This window comes from Lithobates pipiens, unplaced genomic scaffold, assembly GCF_037356315.1.
Source record: "Lithobates pipiens isolate NorthernLeopardFrog02 unplaced genomic scaffold, aLitPip1_a1.2 Scaffold_16, whole genome shotgun sequence".
Taxonomy (NCBI): domain Eukaryota; kingdom Metazoa; phylum Chordata; class Amphibia; order Anura; family Ranidae; genus Lithobates; species Lithobates pipiens.
In genome coordinates this window covers 471,193,318-471,216,649 of record NW_027507748.1, presented here as the reverse complement: position 1 = coordinate 471,216,649, position 23,332 = coordinate 471,193,318, and the positions used below count along the sequence as shown (strand labels likewise).

The window sequence follows — 23,332 nt, the reverse complement described above, 5'->3', positions numbered from 1 at the left end:
CTACTTTGGACCTAGGTTGTGTGTCTGCTTACCCAAGTTAAGAACAGTAAATTGTAAGCTCCTCTTGACATGGACTGTGACATGCTGAATTTATATATATATATATATATATATATATATAATATATATATATATATATATATATAAATATAAATATTGTATATGTAAAAAGTATAAATGCAAAGTGATACATGTGCACACAAGGAACAACAACCAGTTCAAGAGGCCAAAAATTTGGGAATCGCCAGTTCCTCATCCACGTTGGGACCATCACATATCCATTACCCCCTTTAAATGAGTCTTAGGCGTTTTTGAGAGTATATCTGCCCTCCAGCCGTTTTTATCCAGATTTGCTCCCCAGGACCACTTCATAAACTTTCCTCTATTTGTATTTACAAAAGGAAAAAACCCAGAGGCAATCTCCAATACTGCAATTCCACATTTGTTGGCAATTTAAAACAAACAATTATAGTCACAGGCTACAGCGCATATAAACAACTTCCTGTAGCTGAAGTGACGGGGTTTCATCAAACTAACATCTTAAAGTGGAAGTCCATGCTAAAACTAAAATCCCTGCATCTATAGACACCAACCTATCTAGCACTGTACAGAAAAAAATCGGTATACATACCTTTTTCAACAGGCGGTCTGACGCGATCTCCAGCAGTGGAAGCTCTGCAGAGAACACAGCCGACAATGGCTGTGAAATGAATGGAGAGTGATATCGCCCATAGAGTTACTATGGGGCTTCCATTGTCAGATGTGTCCTCTGCACCAACTCACACAGCGAAGCAACGTCTGACAGCTCAGTGTGAGATCGGGTCGGATTGCCTGCAGAAGAGGTCTGTATAGTGGGTTTTTTTTTCTTTTCAGGGCTAGATAGACTAGTGTTAGGATGTTGGTGTCTAGATGCAGGGATTTTAGTTTTAGCAAGGACTTCCACTTTAACGAAGCAGTGGCTTGTGTGTGTATATATAAGCACTGTTTTGGAGTAAGTGTGTTTTAAATTGCCAATAAATGCGGAATTGCACTATTCGAGACTGCCTCTCGTTTTTTTTTTTCCCCCCCTTGCATATACAAACTGGAGGAAAGTTTATGAAGATGTGATCCTGGGGAGAGAATCTGGATAAAGCTGCTGGAGGGAAGATAAGACCCATTGATAGCGGATCATGGAGATATGATGACCCGGGGGGGGGGGGGGGGGGGTGGAGGAGTAACTGATTATTTCTGGATTTTTTGGCTTCTTTAACCGGTTGTCCTTCCTTGTGCACATATTATTTCACTTTGTATTTATAGTGTGGCATGTCATTTGTAAATCCATTTATTTTTGTCCTTGCTTCCTATGTAGGGCTTCAAACTTGTCTGTGCAGTGTTCAAAATAATAAAAACAAAATGGGCTGGAGTTGATCTGAAGAAGAGAAATGCAAAATATGCTTGATACCTAGATTAGGGTATGCCGTATGCCGTCCGAACAGTTTACATACTACTGTAGGACTGAGTAGTTGGTGTAGACAGACCAATGCAGTTCTTATCAGCTGTTGGTGTGTAGTGTCATGGCTGGATGTATGTGCCGTCAGATTTAGTTATTTTTAATGTGCCTGCTTGGTAAGTTTCCTGTTTTAATCTGAGACTATTCAGAATATGAACGCTTTGGTTTTAAAGTGTAGCAATATCCGGATCGCATATATCTCTAATAATTTAAAATGCACACCATGTGTTTCCTTGCAAATTGCCAGAGGAAGGGCACTTCAAAATCAAAAGTAAGTAATTCATACTTTAACACAAGCTGTCTTCATTTACAAGCTTGTACAAGTTTCAGTTGCAATACCCCCCCCATTTTACCAGTAGCAGCATGGTAAACCATCTATGTAATTGGAAATTTTCAGAAAAGCTCTTTTCTTCTCTTTAGCTTCTAAAAAGCAATGCTATTCTATAAAGATTGTAGGAAGGGAAAGTGGATATTTTGCCTGTCGCAAACCAGTTGTTGTTATTCTACTATGGATTGGAAAATGAGGCATCTTGGTTTTATTTTCACTACAAAAAGCGAGGCATTAAAAATGGCTACTATATTCTTCAGGTGCATTATATACTGTACATCTGAAAGATTATAGCAAACTTTTGCTGTGGTTTAACTTTTTATTTATTTATTCTGAAGTTAGGAAGTTAGCCTCACCGGCACCTGTCACATGAAAGGATCTGCCATCATTTATTACCACCTGATCATTCTCGGTGCTGCAGCAAGAAAAGCAGCAGTGTCGGCATCTCTGTTGTGTGCAAAACTGAAACCACACATGGCAGGGGACTTGTAGGCAAAACAGCAAGCCAATCGTAAGCAGGAAGAAATGAGAAGAACGGCAGTAGAGTGAAATGCCAGGGTGTTCTTTAAGTTAGGTTTTCCTTTAGGAACCATTGATCCACAGGGTGGAGATCTTCCTAAACCCTTTGCAGCTAAACTTTTTATTGCTATGTAACAGACGATGCCCAACCTTAACTCTCCTGTATATGAACAATGGTTTATTTTGTAGCCTAAATATCAAATGCCACACAACGTATTATGGTCATATTGTTTACTATGGATGATATTCAATAGAATGTGCTTAATGCCACTGTCACCTGGCTTAGAGGGTGTTCTAACTAATGAGTGATGGTTACAAAAGTTGTGTCTTTTTATTTGACTGCATCAAATAAGAGGCATAATGCTCAAATGTTAACAAAGTTGTAAGGAATTCATTAATCAGGATAAATAGAAGGAATATGACACTTTGTATGGAGCAAATTCTGTTCCGTAGTAAAGGGGTATTTGGTCACATGATTAGTCAGTTTAAACTGCCACCTGAGCTTGAGAGGCAGAAGCATATGCAAGGTAAATCTAAAACGCCTTTTGGTACTTTCTTGTATGTAATCGAATAGTCATTTTGTTATGCATTACCACAATGCAATGTTTTGCAATATATTATTTTTATTTTTTATTAACCTGCATTTAACGCTCAAGCTCTGGTAATACAAACATCTTTTGCCTTGTATGGATAGTTGTAAATGAAATATGGCATTTTACCTTATTTTCTTTGCTTTAATTAATACGCATTACAGTGTTTGTTTTCTTTTTGTTTGTTTTTCTTGCTCGAAACTAATATTAAAATTGCCTGCCAATCTTTAGAATGCAGCCCTTGCTTGATATTTGAAGGTCTGTGATGATATTGGTTTATCTTGCCTCTAATGTGGCATATTTTTATTCCAGGAAAGAATCAAGCTCATAAACGAAATAATTGCAGCTGCCGAGGAAGTCATTTCTAGAATTGATCAGACCGCTCTTGCCTTGTTTTTTGCCATGAAATCCGATCCGAGACCTGATGCAGCCACTATAAAAAAGTACCTAACCAGTAAATATTTTCTTTTCTGACCCTTTTCCAGATATATTTTATGTACAGATCGCAGTCCTTGTGATGAATACATTTGCTTCTAGGGCTTTGCAATTGATGCCTCCTCAGTTTGTATGTATATTATACTGTATATAGGGACTTTATTTGATTATTTTTGTTCCCAGACCCCTTTTGTGTTAGGGTTACCTAAAGACCTAAGATGACAGTCCAAAATGACAGCAAGTGCCACAACCTTTAACTGGCCTTAACAGCAAGGAGCACATGTAAGGGCGAGGTGTCAAACAAAAATTCCCAGCTCAACTTACCAGTCAACCTGCAACAAACCAGATTGTCATGTCTAACAGTTCATGTTAACGGGTTAGTTTGCGCACATTTGCAAATACATGCGTAAGCTGCTGTGGCCACGACAATTATTATATTATATGCAGTGAGAGCCTACATAGGAGTAAATATATAGTAAAGGATAGATTGAAGACAGGTTTTCCTGGAGGAAGCCCGCTCCTCGTGGGGTGGCGTGGGGCGCACTGGACACCCAATAAAAATAATTAGCCTAATCCAGCTATTTTTTTTATTTTTTATTTTTCCATTTCAGTATTTTTATTGATTTTCACAGTTATAATTGAAAACGGTATCAAGCTTTGTAGTTATACAGTGCCTTGAAAAAGTATTCACCCCCTTGAAATTTTTCACATTTTGTCATGTTACAACCAAAAACTTATTTTATTGGGCTTTTTTGTGATAGACCAACACAAAGTGGCACATAATTATGAAGTGGAAGGAAAATTGGTACTCAGACTTTTTTACAAATATCTGCAAAGTTTGGCGTGCATTTGTATTCAGCCCCCTTACTCGGATACCCCTAACTAATATCTAGTGGGACCAATTGCCTTCAGAAGTCATCTAATCATCTAGGACAGTGATGGTGAACCTTGGCACCCCAGATGTTTTGGAACTACATTTCCCCATGATGCTCAACTACACTGCAGAGTGCCAGAGCATCATGGGAAAATGTAGTTCCAAAACATCTGGGGTGCCAAGATTTGCCATCGCTGATCTAGGGTATCACCAATTTCGTATTTTAATCATGATGGTCTGTATCAGTAATGCCTCAAATGAGGGCACCAGCCATTCTCCTTTCAAATGGACTTAAATCATTCCCCAGCAGCCGAGACCCAGAAAAAATATAGTAATCTAGAATTGTGTAATACTGTTTATTAAAAAGCCAAATACCACAGTTAAACTAATTTTGCACTTGCATTGCACAGTGGTGCACTTCCTGATGATGCTGGTATGCCCTATGTGATTAAAGGCTCGTCTATGACATATGGTTGGTAAGTGTGCATTCTGTATACACAGTGCTGGAGCACTAACTGAAGAGGCATCTAAAGCGCTTTAATTACCAGAAGGCACAGTGGTTGGAGTTTTTATAGCAAGGACTATTCTGTTTAATTCTGATTTTAGTTTTTTTTTGTTTATTTTTATCTGATTGTTGTTCACACATACTGTGCATGGTATTGGAATAAGGGTGTGTTGGCGCTTAATTACTTTTTTTTCTATATGTTCTGTTTTGCAGGTGGTATATCCACTTAAAGGGGCAACTTCATATAATTAATGTCTTTAATTTAGGCTGGCGCCAATTTTTATCCATCTTTTCACCATTGCTGTTTAGACACTCTCCATCCAATCTGACAGAGCTTGAGCTATTTTGCAAAGCAGAATGGGAAAATAAATTTCACTCTACTGTAGATGTGCAAAGCTGGTAGAGACGTACCCAAAAAAGACTTGCAGCCACACTTTTCATATATTCATTTGTAAAAAAAAAAAATGTGAAAACCATTTATCATTTTCCTTCCACTTCATAATTATGTGCAACTTTTATGTTGGTTTATCACATAAAATCCCAATAAAATACATTTACGTTTTTGGTTGTAACATGACAAAATTGAAAATATCAAGGGGTATGAATACTTTTTCAAGGCACTGTAACCCATGGTCTAAGAATAAATGCCAGTGGTCCTGCACTGTCAAAATTCCTATATTTCTGTACTTGCAGAGTCTTTTAAAAAGATAAGAACATTACTTGACAAGAGGCAGTATCGCTCTCAGGAGTCCAACTGCTAGTGCGTAGTACATGTGCTCACTTTTGTGTATGCTCCAAAGCAATATGTGGAGAAAGCTGAGACCAGTGACAAGCAGTCTGGCTAAAGGGGATTAAATCCTACCTCACTGCATCCTAAATGCAAGGCAGTTTAGATAAAGTTGCTTAAGTTGGGTATACTACTTTTTTTTTTCTTCCTTCCCTTTTTTTTATTTTTTTATTTTTTTAATGACTTGTGCTTTGTGTTTGGCAATAGTAGGAGTTAATCTGCATTTGCAATCAATTTAATGGTCAGTACATAGCTTTCCACTTGCTAAAAATGTTAATAAGTAACTATGCTAATTTTATGGATGGGTCCCTTTTGCCTTGTGACTAAAATTTTGGTACTGTTCTAAAGGTTTGGAGATTGTTGTAGAGTTGGTGTGTAAGCTTTGTAGATGACCATGTCTCTTCACTGTATATTTGCTCACAGTGACATGGAAAAGCAAAAGGGTACCCTGATTGATGCTCTTTGTCGAAAAGGCTGCGGCTTGGCAGACAAGGTGCTCCACCTCCAGTCCAAAGATGGCGCTGCATCATGTGACGTTGATGGGAGAGAAGATGATCAAGAGGCCGCTCTAGAGGCCTTAAATGAAACTTACTGGGAAATTGCAAAATGGATTGATGTTTATGACTCAAAGGTAAAATATTGTATCTAGTTAAACCAATGGTAATATTTTTTTGGTGTGTGCAAAAAAAAAAAAAAAAAAAAATATATATATATATATATATATATATATATATATATATATATATATATATATATATATATATTGTATTTGCTGGCGTATAAGACTACCTTTTACACTTAAAAAAAATGCCCAAAAATCGGGGGTCGTCTTATACGCCAGGTATACAATGCTGCCCGATGGATGTCAGCCCCCAAATGTCTGCTAATACTGTATGTGGTTTTAACTACAAACAGTATACGCCGTTGAGCCAATCCCGGCGAGCGATGTATTCTATTAATGAATACAGAGCCTGCTTGGATTGGAGTAACAACCTCTGCCAATCCAAGCAGGCTACATAGAGTAGCCTGCTCAGATTGGCTTTGAGAGAGAGAGAGAGAGAGGCAAGGGCTGGTGATGCTACAGCCTCTGCCAATCCAAGCAGGCGTTGTATTCATTAAAATAATACACCGCTCATCATACTTCCCTGGGTAAATCCATTCACTGATCTCCTACTACTATACATCCTGCTGTTTGCCTTTCAAGTCCCAGGCACCCAAGAGGGACAGGTAAATCTGGGACATATGACAGGGGGGGTTTTTAAATGCATTTTGGTGGACAATTCCCATGGAATGTAACCCAAAAGTGGTATAGGTTTGGTTAGTGAAAAATTCTACTTTCCAGAGTTGTGGCATTCAATAGATCTCTGTTTGTGTTATTATTGTTTGATTTACTTTATGACATAACACAGCATGGCGGATGAGTAGTTGGCATTCTTGCTTTGTATTTTTTAATCGTTCTAATGTTTTTTTTAAATGGTGTTGCCTCAGAAGGGGGGTAGTCTTATACCGCGAGTATTGCCCAAAACCTATGTTTTCACTTGAAAAATAGGGGGTCGTCTTATACGCCCAGTCGTCTTATACGCCGGTGTAGATAGATAGATAGATAGATAGATAGATATAGAGATAGATAGATAGATATAGAGATAGATAGATAGATAGATAGATATAGAGATAGATAGATAGATATAGAGATAGATAGATATAGAGATAGATAGATATAGAGATAGATAGATATAGAGATAGATAGATATAGAGATAGATATATATAATTATAATGTGTGTGTGTATATATATATATATATATATATATATATATATATATATATATCTATCTATGTGTGTGTGTATATATACATACTCGCACACACAATATGTGGTATATGTATTGTGGAGAAAATGTATAATTTCATCCCCTGCAGATTTTGCAAGTTTGCCCACTTACAAAGAAAGGAAGGGTCTATAATTTTTTAACATAGGTGTTTTTTAAATGCTAGAGACCTGAAATCAACCACAAATCCAGGAAAAAACTCATGATACAAATGTTCTAAATTGAACTGCAGTTCAGTGAGTAAAAAGTATTTGATCCCCAAGCAAAACATGCCTTAGTACTTGGTGGAGAAACCCTTGTTGGCAAGCAGAGGTAAGATGTTTGTTGTAGTTGGTTACCAGGTTTGCACACATCTCAGGAGGGATTTTGGTCCACTCTTCTTTACAGATCTTCTCCAAATCCTTAAAGTGTTTGTGAACCCATATAAGTCAGTCTATGTCAGCCCCTCTATTAGCGCTAGGCATAGCACACTGTACATGTCTTTTAAAATGAGGCTTGTAAATATAATTTTTTAGGGTGATCTTCAGGCCAGTCACGTGACCCGTGGCTGCTTTACATTTCTGATACATGGATACTGCAGGAGTGGCCAAGATCTCCCTCTGACGTCAGCCGGGGAGATCATATGGTCGCTCGGCCACTCCTGCAGTAGCCCTGGAAACTGGCCAAGAGTCACATGACCGGCCTGAAGAGCGCTCTAAATTGGTATTTACTTGCCTTGCAGAATTATCTGACCTGACTTGAGCTTTAGACGTTTCTGAGCCATCAGCAAACCAGTCCTCTTCAGCATGAAGGGTCTCCCCACTAGCAAAAGTGGTTGATGTCGTTTATCCTTTATAGACACCTGAACAGACAACAGCTCAAATGCCTGCGTACAGGGTGTAGTTTTCGTGGGCTACAACCCTCTTCTTGCTTCATGTCTTTCAACCTTCCAGCGTCAGATTAGAAAACCTCCATATATCCTTTGCGGGTCTTATGGAGCAAGGGGGTTATTGACCCAGTTCCTGTGGCAGAAGGGTTTGAGATTTTATTTTTAACCTTTTCACAGTTCCAACGCTTAAAGGAGGCATCCACCCTATCTTGAATCTCAAGGTCCTGAATGCTTTAACTTGTTCCAACTCCATGTGTCTGCCTGGGTATGTTTCTAGGGCATCCCCATTTGGGGTATCTGGATAACCTCCTGTTGAAGGAACAGGAAGTACCAGTTTTGACTTGCCATTTGGTGTGGACGGTTTAGGTTTGTTTTGATCCTATGCACTTTATCAATGTAGGGGGCTTGGACGCTAGCGAAATTCCACTTTCCAATTAACTTTCTGCAACTTAGAGTTTGCAATTGCTCTGATTTTTAAATAAAAATTAAAAACCTCATACTTTACCTGCTCTATGCAATAGGTTTGAACAGAGCAGCCCCGATCCTCCTCTTCTCTGGTCTCCTGGCTTCTTCCCTGTGCCAAGCGGCTTGCTACGGGGTCACTGGTGCTTCCTGCTCGTCCCTGCTCCTGTCTCACTGGCTGGAATTGATAGCAGCCAGGAGCCAATGGCTCCTGCTGTTTTCTCTGAGCCAATAAACATTTGCTCTTGTTCACGTCGCTGGATCAAGATCAGCTCAGAAAAGTATGGGGGGGGGGCGGTGTTGTGGTTTAGTTGGTGGTTTTAAAGGAGTACAAAATGGAGTTCTTCCCCCTCTTTTGTCTCTTGAATAAGCCAGATCTTCCCAAAGACGGTTAATATGTAGAATGTCCTAAATCGTTTTTTTCCATCTAGCATCCATAGACGTCCAAGATGCGTATCTGCATATTCCTGTTTTACCCACTTCATCGCCTAGAGGCGATTCAGTTCGCATTGTGTGCTATACAAGTATTTCATTCATTCATTCATTCATTCATCTGTGCTAAACAGTAGGAGACAAACCTTTCCAGTTTGTCGTGCTACCTTTTAGCCTATACTTGGCTCAGAGTATTGCGCCCTGTCTTGCCCTCATAAGAACTCAGGGCATTCAGAACACAGGATATCTAGAGGGCATTGTTCTGAAAGACTGCTCTCCTCTCCACCTATATGCATACGTCATATGCAAGACTATGTAGATGCTTCAGGCTTTTGGTTAAGTAATGAACTTTCAACAATCTGCTCTCTCCCAAGCAAGGGTTCTTACAGAAAACCAAGTGGTCTCTCTTACACTCAGACTTTAAGGTCAAAGAGACAGCCTTCTGAGATTCTCCATTAGAGTTCTGGACCTCCATAGTGACCTCTTTCAAGGCTATTCTTTTTGCACTATATCATTCCAGGCCTCCCCAATACAACATGTTGGCATGGTGTTTCAACTGCCCTTTCCTTCTATCCAGTCAAGCAAGTAATTTTCTACCCTGGTGGTTTTTCAACCCTGGCTTGACCATGAGGAAATACCTTCTTTATTACAGTGGAAAGTGATAACAAGATGCCAGCCACTGGGGGAGAAGTGTTCTCTCACTGTTCAGGCAATATGGTCACTCAAGTAAGCCCAGCTCGACCCCCTATTTCAGGGATGTATGATCAAGTTGCAGACAGAAAAGGCCATGGCAGTGGCCTACATCAGCCATGAGTGGATTGCCAGGAGTCGTGCTGCATTGAAGAAAGCTTGATTATCTCACGGACAGAGAAGTACTGTTCAGCAATCTTTGCTGTCCTCATCTCTGTGGTAGACATTTGAATGGTGGATTATCTCAGTTGTCACTGCCTGGACTAAGGGGAATGGCCTTTCACCCCAACATCACTCTAAGTCAGAGACTAGGGACTCCAGATATAACAAGTTGCTCTGATGATTTCCTGGACTCCATTTTGGCCAATGTTATGCCTTTCTTCCAGTGCAAATTTTGCTTTGAAACCATTGACAGCACCAAACTGGCACATAAGAACCAGGTACACAGACACACTCGGACTTCTAGGAGACATCCCTTGACCTCTTCCATCCTGCTTCTGTCACTGGCTTAAATGGGGCTCTTTAGGGACCGAGGGGTCTCTGATTCTGTCATTCCAAATTTGCTAAAAGCAAGGCGCTTTCAGAGAGCTCTACTATCATAACTGAAAACCCTTCGTTGCCTGGTGTAAACAGACACGTCAACCCCAGAAAATGCTGTGTGTCATTCTGGCTTTCCTGTAATCAGGGCATGACCAAAACTTAGCCTTAAAGTGATTAGGAACCTTTGCTTTTTTTTGTGTTTTGTGTTTTTTTTTCAACAAAATGGCAAACATGTTATACTTGCCTGCTCTGTGCTATGGTTTTGAGTCGAGTCCCCCCTAGGGAAAGCCACTTTATCTGGAGGCACCCGTGTGTGCTTGCTCCTGAGCCGCCTAGCCTGTGACGCTCTCTCCTCACGGCATTTGATTGACAGCAGTGGGAGGCAATGGCTGCAGCTGCTATCAATCTGCCCAATGAGGAGGGAGATTGTGGTGAGAGCCACTGCTCTCATGCACGTCGCTGGGCTCAGGTAAGTATAAGGGGGGCTGGGGTGGCTCCTGCAGAACAAAGTTGTGTTTTTTAGGTATTTTTTTTTTTTTTTTTTTTACCTTTTAATTCATAGGACAAAGCCTCTCCTACACTAATACAAGCTCACTCCACCAGGTTGATGCTTTTCTGGGCATTCTGTCTTCAGCCCTCTGTTGTCCAGCTTTTTAAGGCTGCCACTTCTGTTCATACCTTTTCCAAGGTCTACTAGCTGGATATCCAATTGTCTGCCGCTTTCAGCTGCAAGGTACTTGAAGCAGCACTCTAAGTTTGGTTTATTGACCCTTGTTATCGAGTGGGCCTGTTTCCACATTTGTTTGCCTTACTGTTGCCCCCACCCTTCTTAGTCATTGCTTGGATATGTTCTAGAACCTTTGAATATCAATTCTGTGTCCTGTACTGTACGATTTAAGGAATTTTAACTGCCAGTAAATTTCATATCTTTGTGTACAGGGCACAGGCCACCCTCCCCTCTGTTCCTGTGATAAACTGCATTGTTTGCTAAAGAGGAAACCGAGGACTTGCAAATTGGGATGCCGAGGGGGTATGTCCCCAAAAGCTTTGCCAGTGTCAAATCGGCTGAAAGTATTAGCCTATAACCCCATGGTCTATGAATATCAGGACTGTGTTCTAGACTGTACTCCATGATACAGAATTTATAGGCAAGTCAAAATTCCTTTTTGGACTGGGATCTCCTCTGAAGCTACTTGCCTTTTTGTGTTTCTACAGTAGCTACACACAAATGAGACACAATAAATCTCTCCTGCTTTTTCATGTTTTTGTGTTAAATGTTTGTAGGTTTTTTTTAATTCAGTCCCTCATTACATCACATAGTTGGCCAGGAAAGGTTGCCTTTGTTAGGTCTTTATTGCTGTCATTGTGCCTATTTAAGGGTATTTTTATATCCTAATGAAAAGTTTCACTTGGACAGGGCATGACCCCTCTCCAGCAAGGATGAGCTCAGGCGTGTGCGCAAGTCCACGTGCCCGCACTTGCCAGGAAGCTGACACTCCGCAGTGCTATTCACAGGCAGTGAGACATTTCCCGATCCATGGCTGCACAGATCGAAAAATGTCTTGCTACCTATCATTAGCGCTGGAGAGTGTCTGCTTCCAAGTGGGCACATGGACTTGCAAATGCACCTGAGCTCATCCTAAGGCCCCTTTCACACTGATGTGGTTTTCAGGCGCTACAGCGCTAAAAATAGTGCCTGAAAAAAAATGGCCCCTTTCACTCCAGTGTGAAAGCCAAAGGACTTTCACACTGGAGCGGTGCGCTAGCAGGACGGTGAAAAAAGTCCTGATAGCAGCATCTTTGAAATCAGTGGGGCAGTTCGGCTATACCGCCAACAAAGCACCACTGCAGCGGTGCTTTTGCGGGCGGTATTGACCCTTTTTCGGCCGCAAGTGGGCGAATACCGCCGGCAAAGCAGCGCTAAAAATAGCGCCACTTTTACCGCCGACTCTGCTCCCGCCCCAGTGTGAAAGGGGCCTTACGCTCCAGTAGGGAGCCAGGCAACAGTAAAAAGCTGACAGAGGTTCTAACGTATTTTTTTTAAAAAATTGAAGTACCACTTTAAATGTACTGTTGTAATTAAGCACATCATTAGTATTTTTACATTTTAGTTTTCCGTTTTCAGCTTTTCATTTGATCGTAATTCTTTTTCTTTTGTTCCTAAAGGTTTTGCAGTTTGTCTACAAACATTCTTTAGCAAATAAACTATATGGACGAGGAATTAAAGCTGCAACAAAAATAGTAGAAGAGAAGTCAACTAAAGAAAACTGGAAAAACTGTGTCCAGGTAAGAATTGTTTTTATCACTGTCTAGCTTCTGCATTGTTCTCCAAGGCTGGTTCTTTTATCAGTCTAGACAAGATCTGCAGTGTTCACCAGAATTTAATAGGAAATATAGACACACGTAGTTAGCACTTACATGGGTGCTCAATCGTCATGATTGTAACCCAGCTTTGCAATATCTCATGGGATTTGTAGTTTTGTAACAGCTGGAGGGCCACAGGTTAGGCACCCATGGTAGGTTTTCTGTCGAACTGGGAGGAGCCTTGTGTGATTATTCTTTTATAATCTGTTGTACCTTTCACTTGAAAAAAATGTTTGTCCATAATGTGTACCTTCTATGCAAGTGAACATTTGGTGATCCTGTACATTAACAATGTACTGTTTTTATTCTCACACAGTTAATGAAATTGCTTGGTTGGACCCATTGTGCAACTTTTACAGAAAACTGGATCCCAGTCATGTATCCTCCGGATTACAGCATTTTCTAAAATTCCAGCTGCAATATCATTTGATACAAAATGTCTTATACATGAGAATATTTAGCTCTCCCAGATGTTTTTTTTTTTTTTTAAAGCATGTTTTCTGTTAATACAATGGTTTAAACTATGTATTTATCTGCCAATGCACCCATGTGCATTATTGTGTGTGGTATGTGGATGGCCTAGGGTTGTTGCATGTGTTTAATAATTTTTAACTTGAGACCTGGATTTTACAGTAATCATATTTTTTAACATTTTATGTTGAGGTTATGAAGACCTAAATAGTTCACATAAGTACTATTTTATTTATAGAAGTAAATTTAAATAATGCATATCCATTGCCCACATATGGTAAGGAAGCAGTTTTGTGGGCTGAGCTAACTGGAATGCAATTTACTAAGGGTCCACCAACTGGCATTTCTAGTGCAGTGATCAGCTACATTTTAAATGATTTTAGCTTGGCCCACAACATGCTTATCTCTAGTATGTGTAGACAACAGGTGCACTTTAAATAAATGCTATAGTTTTACATAAAAGAAGATCCCACCTAACAATGTTTAGGGTTGGTGAATTGGAGTAAAAGCACTTTGTGTGCATTTATCCCTGTGGTGCTCTTGAATTTCTACCCAGAGTCACTGAACCCCCCCCCCCCAACGATTACTTTGTTCCAGTGGAAAAGGCATGAACAGGGTAGGGCCATTTTTTCGCTTGCATTATGCAAGCAAGTGCCCACTGACTCTTAGTCTTCAAGACCCATTGAATAGTGTGAAATGTTGGGTAGAATTCTTTACAAAAATACAGATGTTTTACAATCCACTGAATTTTGTAATAAATGGATTTCAGAGTCTGGTTTTGTTTCCAGTGTCAGTAACGGCCCTTCATGTTTGAGTAGTTGTGCTTTTACAAGTCTAGCATTTACTCTTCATTGTATGTAAATGAAATATCAGTCATCAAGGAGTTTTTTTTTTTTTTTTTTAGGCAATGGTATAATCTGTATATGAATTTAAATAAAGACACGTGCCAGGCATTTAATGTTTCTTTAATCGGGTATATTGTACAGTTATACATATGTTTATCATCATACTTATGTAAAATAAAACAAGTCATGCACAGAACAAATATGTTACAAATGCTCGCGTTTTTTTTTTTTTTTTTTTACAATTATAAAATGATTATGGGACCTACAGTTGTCTGTGTATGTTTATTTCACATATAATCTTTTGGGATAAAGTGGAAGCCTAACACCGCTTATGTAATGTCTGCCAGACAAAGGTTCTAAAAGTCATGGCTTCCCATTCTATTGTAAGGTTGAACGGCACTTTAAAGTGACCCTGGGTTACAGGATCAAAAAGGCAAATGGCAATGACTGCAGAAAGAAGAGTATCTAAACTTACCTTTTTCGTAAGTCCATCTCTTTAAAGAAAGCTGGTCACCAGACCATTCATTTCAACAACAATCTTCCCATAAGATTGTTTTTCCCTGTTTTTTTTTTTTTTTAAACAAAATTTCAGTACGTTATGGGACAGCCTTACTTATGCAGACATCCAAAAGCCCTGAGATTGCTGCTGAGCACCAGAATCTCAAATGTGATGTCAACAGACTGTGAGCTGTCACTCTAGTGACTCTATAGCATTCCCATTCACTCCTTCTAGTGGTTACATCGAAGGTAAAGTAATTCCGCCCTTCCAAATCAGGAGAGAGCTATGCTAGGGAATTGACTAGTCAAATTTGATGCTATGTTCAGGGGCAGAGTGTAAGTTAATTTAAAAAAATTTGGAAAGGAAAATGCTGCAAGTATTTATAATACCCGATTTTACTGTTTTACTTGAAATGTTTAAGTTGGTAATGTTTTTTAAAGCCTCTGCAATGCTGCTCCCCAGCCGCAACAAGTTTCGATACTTTAGGTGTGTGTGTGTTCCTGCTACCCTTGCTGCACGTAGTGGATCTTCGAATGGTTCATGCATTACTACAGGACAGCCATTCTCAACCAGGGTTCCTTGAGAGGTTGGTAAAGTTTCCTTGAGCTGCGGTTGATTGACCTCTCATCTTATTTCTGCCAAGTTTTTCACTTGGCAGAGCCAGCAGGAATGATCTTTTTAGGTGCCTGAAAGAGTAACATTCTGATCATACTATAAAAGGGGCAGTCGCCTCACTGGCCTCCAATGTAATGGGCATTTTTTCCACTGACACCTAGTGAATTGGATTTACAAGGGATTCCCAAGCACCTGAAAATTATTTTAATGGTTCCTCTGTGCTTAACAGGTTGAAAAGGGCTGCCACCGGATATACTGGGCAGCAGAAGGAGCCGCTGTGTGTGAGATTTGTCTCAAATACTTGCAGCAGAGTTTCAAGATGTGCACCACTGAAAATATAAACCTAGTGCCTCTTCTTTCTGCAGATGTTATTTGTTGCTTTTTAAACCTGAAATGACTGCATCACTTTAATCTGATCAGAGGGAAAGGGTATGGACATGCTGGACTTGGAAGATTTCCACTGAGGTTCTATTTTACCATTTTGCAGTCCGTGTCTCAGGAAATGTTTTGAACTCTCCTGGGGAGAGGTCTTCTCCTTTCTGTGTTAAAAATGTTTCTAACCTACTTTCGATGTAATCACAATTTGTGATTTAAAGTAGGCAACTATGGGCAGACTTTTTCCCATTTTAAATAGAGTAAGGGCAGGTGATAACTCCTGTCAGGGTTTTAATTTAATTTAATTTTTAAAATACACAGTTGAAATATATACCTATAAACCATTCTACCTGCCAAGGATTTGTAATTCAGTTCAGCCTGTACTCTGATCTAGGCTTCTGTAACCGTTATATCTTGAACGCTCATAAGACTGATTTTACACAGGTGCCAGTGAAATAGGTGGGGATATTGGGACTTTGAGTGAGGCACATAGAAGAACCAGGCGTAGAAGTAAATACATTTATTAAATAATAATTTGCATTACACAATAGATCAAAACTGAGTATTGCAGTAAACATTGTATTGGTACAAGAACCATAAACAATTGCATAACATCTGGTACAAAAAGATAAATGGGACACTGAATGGTGTGAGATATCGTATGCCAGTATTGCTCCATATGCAGGGTAACGTGAAACATAATTGCACAAGGTAAATTTCATCATAGGTCAAGTCATGCGAGTATGCATCTTTGGATGCATTTCAGTTTTTAATACCACCTCATTAGGAGCAGATGCAGAAGACAATTCTGTATACAAAATGAATCTATATTAACCCCTATAGCTAGGGGAATATGGAGGAAAGAGCAAAAAAGCATACAGTAGGAGGGGAAAAATATATCCATCTCCCTACTTGCATCAAAATGCCAGAGCAGAATGCTGGGCGGCCAGGAAACATCTCAAATATCTGTACCAGGAACTGAGATAAGGGCCCCCATGACAGAGCAAGCCCACAAATCCCCACCAGGTTAAGGAGGTCTGTGCTGTCATAACAGGTGGTGATTGTAACTCCAAGGTGTCTGTGAGAAATTAGTAACTAAGGTAAGATAAATGGTGAATGACTGTGTTGGTATAATCAGTAGTGACAACCTAATGGGAGCTGGAGTAAAAAAGAATCTAAATGTAGGAAAGCCATAGAGTGAGCAGCACAGCTAAGTGCACGTTGTTAAGGATATAACATAATGTGCATATAACTACACAGAGCAATGGGACTGGGAGGGGAGTGGTAGTATGTAACAAAGGGGACAAGAGCCTGCAAACACTGCTAAATACAGGGAAAATAACCGGTGTAGTTCCAATTAAAAGGAATTGAAAACTGTCACGACAGTTTTCAATTCCTTTTAATTGGAACTATAGCAGGTATTTGCCCCCTGTGCTTAGTGGTGTTTGCAGGCACTCTCTTGTACCCTTTGTTTCACACTACCACTCCCCTCCCAGTCCCATTGCTCTGTGTAGTTATATGCACATTGTTATATCCTTATCACCAGTGTGCACTTAGCTGTGCTGCTCACTCTATGGCTTTCCTACGTTTAGATTACTTTTTTTTTTTTTTACTCCAGCTCCCATTAGGTTGTCACTACTCACTATTGATTATCCCAACATGCTCATTTATCTTACCTTCGTTACTCATTTCACACAGACACCTTGTTGTTATCAACGAGCGCCACCTGTTATGACAGCATGAACCTCCTTACCCCAGTGGGGATTTGTGGGCTTGCTCCATCATGGGGTCCCTTATCACCTCAGTTCCTGTTACAGATATTTGAGATGTTTTCTGGCCGCCCAGCATTCTGCTCTGGCATTTTGATGTAAGTAGGGAGATGGATATATTTTTCCCTCCTACTGTCGTCCCTTTGCTCCTTCCTCCATACTCCCCTAACTATTAGGGTTAATATAGATTCATTTTGTATACAGAATTTCCTATACAGAATTGTCCTCTGCATCTGCTCCTGATGTGGTGATAATTTAACCCTGAAACACATCCAAAGATGCATACTTGCATAATTTTGGCCTATGATGAAATTTACCTTGTGCAATTATGTTTTATGTTACCCTGCTTATGGAGCAATACTGGCATACGATATCTCACACCATAAAATGTCCTATTTATCTTTTTGCACCAGGTGTTATGCAATTGTTTACGGTTCATGTACCAATACATTTTTTTTTTTTTTTTTGCAATACTCCTTTTTGACCTATTGTGTAATGGAAATGACTGTTTAATAAATGTATTTACTTCTACATCCGGTTCTTCTATGTGCCTCACTCGAAGTCTCAATTTCTCCACCTATTACCCAAAATTAGGGATGGAGGTGCCTCTCTCCCCGATGTGTTTCATTTAAAGTCCCAACCTTCTTTTGTTTACATTACACAAGTACTAGAGGCTTCTACTTGTCGCTACAAAATAGCTCCTTCTTTGGGCTGGAACTCTGCTGAATTTCCCTTGCTCTTGAAGGAGGGACCCCGTTAATACAGGTGAATAGATAGCAATCCTGTTGTTGGCAAGTGTTTCACCAGCATCAGGATTTCCAGTGTGACGTCAACCTAAAGGTTATTCTGCAGCTAAGCAATACATCCTGTATCAGAACCAACTTCTGCCTGTGACTGGACATTGACACAACAGCACACTAATGAGCTTACCCCTCTCGTCTACCCCCATCTAATACTGTTCAATGGTAGGACTGCACAATTCAAAGCAATAAAACCCAGATTTGGCTAATACTGTAGAATTGTGACATTCTCTTTGCACAGCATGTAAATAGAGCAGCGTGATATTTCCTGATATCATGAGCTAGATACTTTTCTTCAGGAGCTATTACCCCTTTGCTTCTCACACTTGTATACCTCCTATAAACCAGAGCAGTGTTTTTTTATTTTACATATCTGCTATGGACCTGTTTATTATTAGGTACTTCTGGAGTGCCGTCAATTTGCACAGCGCTACACACACACACACACACACACACACACACACGGCCTCTGCCATCAAGGAGCTTACAATTTTAAGTCCCTAACTTACATTCTAGGGTCAATTTAGGCAGAAACCAAATACCCTACCAGCATGTCTTTGGAGTGTGGGAGGAAACCCATGCAGGCATAGAGAAAACAAGCATTTAGTGATAACTTTGTCATTACTTAAAGTGATAGTAAAGATTTAATTTTTTCCCCCCTTCATCTTTCAGAACAGCCACCGTTTGAGAGACCCCAGCTCCTCCCTTCTCAGGAAACACTGCTTCCAATAGAGATTTAAGCCACACGCCCCACCGGCCCTTCAGTTCTGGTGTTTCCTACGGCAGGGAGACACCGCTAGAAACCGGGGCCAGGTCAGCTAGAGAGGCTGAGGCTGGTGTATTCCTGGAAGGAAGAGACAGAGGCCTCTTGCTCGCCGCTGCTACTGGGCTAGGGAGCCTGTTACCTGTTGTGGCACCATAGCGCACCTCGGCTTCTCTTTGGGAAGGTGGAAGCTCTAGGGGACCCATTTTTTTTGCCACCCAGGGAGGCTGCTGTGAGAAGTGTGCCGGATAGCCTCGCTCAGTGTGGAGGTCGAGGCCAGGCTTCCGGTTCTGGCTGCGGGAAGTTAAAGTTGGCAGCGTGTAGGGCTGGTGCGAGCCCTGTATCGCTATAGTGACAGCAGAAATGGCTCAAGGTAGTGTGCCACAATTCCTGGGAGGTGTCAAACGTAGAGACATCCCAATCTGCTCCTGGTGACAGCAGCACCAGCCACTCTAAGGTAAGAGGAACCCTGGGATGGTGTTCCCTTACCATATTTCTGTGCGCTCCACGGATGTGTACAAAAGTCATGGTGGAGACTCTGGCCTTTTTGCGACGCAGGCATTTCCATATCGCATATCTGGACAATTTGTTCCTGTTTTCTCCCTCCCCAGAGCAGTTGGTCCTGGATCTGCAGGTAGCAAGAAGCCTCTTGGAAAACCTAGGGTAGCTCTTGAACCTAGAAAAATCCAACCTGGTCCCATCCCAGAGGGTCACCTTTTTAGGTTACATACTGGATTCAACTCTTTCTCCCTCAAGAAAAAATCCAAAAAGTGGACAATGCAATACTGTTGCAGGGCAGTCACCAGGTCTCGATAACAAAGGCAATGTCAGCCCTAGGCTTGCTGATGGCTGCCCACCCTGCAGTGCAGTGGACAGGCCTACACTTTTGCGCGTTACAGCATTTCATCCTAGAGGTATGGGACCACAGTCAGAGGTCCTTGGACTCGCCAGTACAAGTACCATGACAGGTAAAGAAGTCTCTGTGGTGGTGAAGGAAGATGGCAAATGTGTCTTGTGCTTTCTGCCAGTTTCCAGGACCATCACAACAGATGCAAGCAGCACTGGTTGGGGAGCACACCTATGTCCGCAGCTAGTGCAGGGTTCTTGGAAAGCAGAGAACTCGAAGAGAAAGCTCTAGGGACAATATGTACAGGTCTGCTCAGACAACTCCTCTGCGGTTACCTATATGAACCGACAGGGGGGCACCAGGAGCAGTTCTTTGTGGGTCCTGGCAGACTTCCTCAGCAGGAAGATGCTGAGGGAGGGCGACTGGGTCTTGAATCAGGACGTCTACAAGATGATCACTCGAAGATGGGCAGTCGCATGTGTGGACCTCTTTGCTTCGAGGTAGAATGCAAAACCTCGCCTCTTCTTCTCCCTGAACAGATGGGACGGGGCAATCAGGGTGGATGATCTCTCTCAAAGCTGGTGTTTTACCAGGTGTTATGCTTTCCCCAGCCTGCACTATTGCCCACGGTACTGAGAAAGCTCCAGACAGAAGACAGAAATTCTGATCCTTATAGCACCACACTGGCTCAGGAGACTGTGGTTCTCCACCCTAAAAGATCTGGCCGTGAAACCCCCCTGGATCCTACCGATCCCAGAGGACCTTCTTTCCCAGGGTCCAGTCTGTTGTCCCCAGGTGGAAAGGTGGAATCTGGCAGCCTGGTTACTGAGGGGGAGATGCTAAGGGATTCTCTGACCGATTAGTGGTGACCCTCTTAGGTTGCAGGAAAAAGGAGATTTGCACTATGTAACTAAAAATTTGGGCCAGGTTTCTGCTTTGAGTGTTTTTCTGAAGAAACAGCTAGTGGTGAACCCCTGGATAGCAAGGTTCTTTATGCCCTAAGCAGGCAGAGACCAGTTAGCATTCCCCCCCTATGTGGGATCTCTCCCTGGTGTTACAGGCTCTTACAGGGGAACCCTTTGAGCTAATGGAGTCTTGTGCAGACAGTTTTTTCAGTAGCGATCACTACCGCAAGGCGGGTTAGTGAGCTGTAAGCCCTCTCGATTAGGGTGCACTTTCTTCAAATTTTTACGGATCAAGTGGTGTTTAAGACAGATCTGGGCTTTTTCACAAAAATGGCTTCTAAATTCCACAGAAGCCAATAAATTGTTTTGCCTACATTTTGTTTAAATCCTGTAAGAGAAAAGGAACATATTTTTCACAGGCTAGACTTTTGAAGGTGTATCCTAAGGTACTTGGATAGTACAAAACAGTTCAGGAAGTCTAATTCTTTTTTGTTTCATTTTCAGGGGCTAGGAGGGGGTCAAAAGACTCTAGGCATATGACAGCAAGATGGCTGAAGTTTGCTATTAGTCAGACATATGTAGTCAAGGGTATGGAGGTCCCGGAAGGTATCAGGGCCCATTCCACTAGGGCTATGGCGGTAGAGTGGGCTGGTGCTAAACCGGGACAAATCTGTAGGACGGCAATGTGGTCAAGCTTTATCACCTTTGTTAAGCACTACAGGTTGGATCTGTTATCTGCTAGAGTCCAGGCCTTCGGCCTTAAAGTTATTCAAGCGGTAGTCTCACCCTAGGGTAAGTGCTCATTTATCCTTTTAAAGGTGGTTGTCCTGAAAGACGGAGGGGATTACACTTACCGGTAACGTCTTTTCCAAGAGTCTTTCAGGACAGCACTGCTACCCACCCAAATAAGGGTTCCTCACTGGAAGGTTCTGACATAAGATCTTCAGGATAAACAAAGAATCTTGCGAGCTACCAGAGATATATCCAAACCATAAACACAACTAACCACATGTTGTGGTAAACTATATACCTGTATAATAAGATGAAAAGCCACTATATACAGCAGCTGACGTTGATCACACTCCCATAATTAGTAGTAAATTTAAATATATAGATAAATAATGCAGCGCTATGTGATTAAATCCTCAATATCACCATACCATAACAATAACATAACAATAGAATATAAAGTGCTATATGTAAAATAAATAAATAATAGATCCATAAATATACAACATTAAATGATATGTGCATCACAGAATAATAATAACAGTGCTCCAAACAAAATTCCCATACAAAGTGATAAAAATGCTTATAATAAGCAAGTCCATAGTGAAAGAAGTTGATAATGAAGTTCAATGATATCCAATATTGTGACTGTGTGATGGTGCTCCAATGATAAGGTGACTTTGAACATGTGTTACCCCTCTGTGTGATTGTGCTTACCTCAGGGAGATATGCCCCTGAGGAGGACATGACAAGCCCTGTGTCGCCACATGTAGGGGAGGGAACAGGATAGTGGAGGAGTCAGCACACACACTCTGAGCAGCTGCTGTTACACAAGTTTTCAAGCCTTTTGTATTGGATTTTACTGTCTGTTTGCTGCAGTTTGGTGCGCTGGAAGCACCATAAAAGTGTGAGTATCCTGAAGTTTTTATCTCCAATAAATATGATGTCTAAACTATATTACACTATCCAGCCTCTTTTTCATTTTTGAACCAAGGTCAGCATCATTGGATTTACCTGGGGATTCCACAGAGACCATTACAAGGAGCTCTGAGGTGGTTCAGCTGCTTTTCCAGACCAAACTTAGTTGTGCAATCACATACCCTGAGGTGAGCACAATCACACGGGGGGGGCGGGGGGGGGGGGGGGATCACGTGTTCGGAGTCATCTTATCATTATTTGGAGCACCATCACATAGGGATGCACCGAATGGGTTTTTTGGTGCCGAAACCGATACCAAAAATGAAAAATACACTAGGCCGAAAACCGATACCAAAACAGCACCGATACAGAAAATGACTGTTTTCAAAAAATATTTTTATACAGGAGATGGTCAGAGACTGGGGACATGGTACAGGAGGTGGTCAGAGACTGGGGACATGATACAGGAGGTGGTCAGAGGCTGGGGACATGGTACAGGAGGTGGTCAGAGACTGGGGACATGGTACAGGAAGTGGTCAGAGGCTGGGGACATGGTACAGGAGGTGGTCAGAGGCTGGGGACATGGTACAGGAGGTGGTCAGAGGCTGGGGACATGGTACAGGAGGTGGTCAGAGGCTGGGGACATGGTACAGGAGGTGGTCAGAGGCTGGGGACATGGTACAGGAGGTGGTCAGAGGCTGGGGACATGGTACAGGAGGTGGTCAGAGGCTGGGGACATGGTACAGGAGGTGGTCAGAGGCTGGAGACATGGTACAGGAGGTGGTCAGAGACAGAGAACATGGTACAGGAGATGGTCAGAGACTGGGGACACGGTACAGGAGATGGTCAGAGACTGGCGACACGGTACAGGAGATGGTCAGAGACTGGCGACACGGTACAGGAGATGGTCAGAGACTGGCGACACGGTACAGGAGGTGGTCAGAGACTGGCGACACGGTACAGGAGGTGGTCAGAGACTGGCGACACGGTACAGGAGGTGGTCAGAGACTGGCGACACGGTACAGGAGGTGGTCAGAGACTGGCGACACGGTACAGGAGGTGGTCAGAGACTGGCGACACGGTAC

At 41.6% G+C, this 23,332-nt stretch overlaps 1 protein-coding gene across 3 annotated transcripts in view; it reads left to right on the top strand.

The window, feature by feature from the left end:
- The window catches only part of TPP2 (tripeptidyl peptidase 2), a 118,119-nt gene extending 103,825 nt beyond the window's left edge, over nucleotides 1–14,294 (top strand). For 2 of the 3 annotated variants that reach the window (XM_077482935.1, XM_077482934.1), the window contains 4 exons: nucleotides 3,239–3,369; nucleotides 5,951–6,158; nucleotides 12,514–12,633; nucleotides 13,028–14,294. In XM_077482935.1, the coding sequence (XP_077339061.1) occupies nucleotides 3,239–3,369; nucleotides 5,951–6,158; nucleotides 12,514–12,633; nucleotides 13,028–13,117 (549 nt within the window). In that variant the 3' untranslated portion in view covers nucleotides 13,118–14,294. Of the gene's footprint in view, nucleotides 1–3,238; nucleotides 3,381–5,950; nucleotides 6,159–12,513; nucleotides 12,634–13,027 lie in introns of those variants that run through there. The other variant, XM_077482936.1, reaches the window with a different exon arrangement.
- The last annotated feature ends 9,038 nt before the right edge of the window (nucleotides 14,295–23,332 follow it).